General features: G+C 43.6%; 1 protein-coding gene across 2 annotated transcripts in view; it reads right to left on the minus strand.

Moving 5' to 3' along the window:
• pik3r3 (phosphoinositide-3-kinase regulatory subunit 3) overlaps nt 1-1,865 on the minus strand; it is a 220,279-nt gene that overhangs the window by 142,036 nt on the left and 76,378 nt on the right. The window contains exon 3 of one of the 2 annotated variants that reach the window (XM_022753002.1): nt 1,591-1,607. The exons of the other annotated variant lie outside the window; for it this stretch is intronic. Coding sequence (XP_022608723.1) covers nt 1,591-1,607 — 17 coding nt within the window. The remainder of the gene's footprint in view (nt 1-1,590; nt 1,608-1,865) is intronic. 2 annotated transcript variants of the gene reach the window in all.

Raw genomic sequence — 1,865 nt, forward strand, 5'->3', positions numbered from 1 at the left:
CCCCACCCCCCTCCCCCTCCGGTCACTGAGGTGTTCTGTCATTAAAACATGCTCCATTGCACTATACTGCATAGATCCTATCCTGCAATGTTACACATACTCATAAACACACACACACACACACACACACACACACACACACATACACACATTCCCCTACACTACTTCATTCCGTCATTCCCTTCCTACTACGTGGACACAAAGACACACACGCACACAGACACACAGACACACAGACACACACACACACACACACACACACACACATACACTTACACTCACTCACACTCACATATGTGTTCTCCCCACAGACAGCTGTGGTCTCCGATTGGCAGTGTTGAAAATGATTTATTGATCAGTGGAGTTGGCATTATGAAGTAGACCCTGAACCGCTGTTCTTTTCAATCTTAAGTGATAATACACAGACACACACACACACACACACACAAACCTGAACATCAAGATAAGAGAGCGGAGTTATAGATTGAGATGCCTGTGTTACAGCTGAGCTGCATGGTGCTGATGGAGCTTCACAGAAGTCATATATTAGGATGAGCTCTCTTGATGTATAATATATCACATTTAGGTCAAATACTTAAACACTGAGTAAGAAACGGGAAAATCATTTATTTTTGATGTTCACAGGAGATTATCAGTAAGTTTGATCTCCTTGGTCCATCTGCAGCGATAAAGTCTCTGATCTTCCCTGTGCAGCAGCAGCAGCAGCAGCAGCAGGAGGCGCTCAGGCCTGCAGTAATACACAGGGACAGCAGGGGGCAGCTGACTCCAGACCTGACTGGACAGCACTGTGGCCTTTTATCTGAGAGCTGCTGCTGCAGAGGGGAGTCACACGCAGCAGTGGAAGAATCAGTGGCACAAAAGAATTGTTTCATATAAATTATTTCTATATGAAACTGAGATCAAATGATGATGCAAATAAAGTCTGACCAAAAGGGGAACTGACTTTGGCTTATTAAGGATGTACATGAAAACTAATCAAGCTTATCTTTGTTTGACCGTTCTTCTTTAAAAGCTCCATACAGTCTAAAGGTAGATGTCCATGTGTAGTTTGATTATAAAGCAGGTCTAGGTTCTATATTAATACTGTGAAAGTATCAAAGCCTCAGTCGTCAGAGAAATGCACACAGCCTGTATTCAGACTGAGCCTTAAAACCAGCCGTCAGGACTTCTGGAACTTTGTGATGTCACAACAAAGAAGTCACCGCCCTCTGCCACGCCCTCAGCCCCACCCATTCTACCCACAATCCAACCTTGACGGATTTGGTTTCTCTGAGTGTTTACCTGAAATCTGCTATATATTTATTAAGATCACTCAGAAAACAGTCAGCCAATCAGAAGAGAGGCTCAGAGCCTCCTCTCTTCTTATTGGCTCACTAACCTGTTGTTACTAGAGCTCCAGAGAGAAGCCTCAGAGAGGAGATGTAAAACTACATTGAGATGGTTTTTGGTTCTTAAAACCATAAATATATCTTCTTATGGATCAACACTTCAAAATAAAACACTGGCGAGGAGGAAAATATGGAGCTTTAACTCAGTTGAACTGCATGTAGTCAAAGATTGAACAGAGACAGTTAGGAAGGGAGACTCTGAATCATTTCCTGTATCTGTGTCACATGGGCTTCAACACTGCTCCGCCCCTTTAGGAGACCTGCGGCAGGTCCTGAGCCGATTCACTCAACACATTTTCACAAGCCACAAATCTTTCCAACACTCTTTTTCAGGCGGAGCAGGAGAAAACTTCGTACATCTATTTTGTGAGACAGGTGAATAGGAACAGGATGAGTGGATCCAAGGTGGCAATGAAAAAGTCCTGCACACTGACTTGCAACAAAGAATTCAATGCA

Source organism: Seriola dumerili, unplaced genomic scaffold (genome assembly GCF_002260705.1).
Source record: "Seriola dumerili isolate Sdu_G_001 unplaced genomic scaffold, Sdu_1.0 BDQW01000189.1, whole genome shotgun sequence".
NCBI lineage: Eukaryota > Metazoa > Chordata > Actinopteri > Carangiformes > Carangidae > Seriola > Seriola dumerili.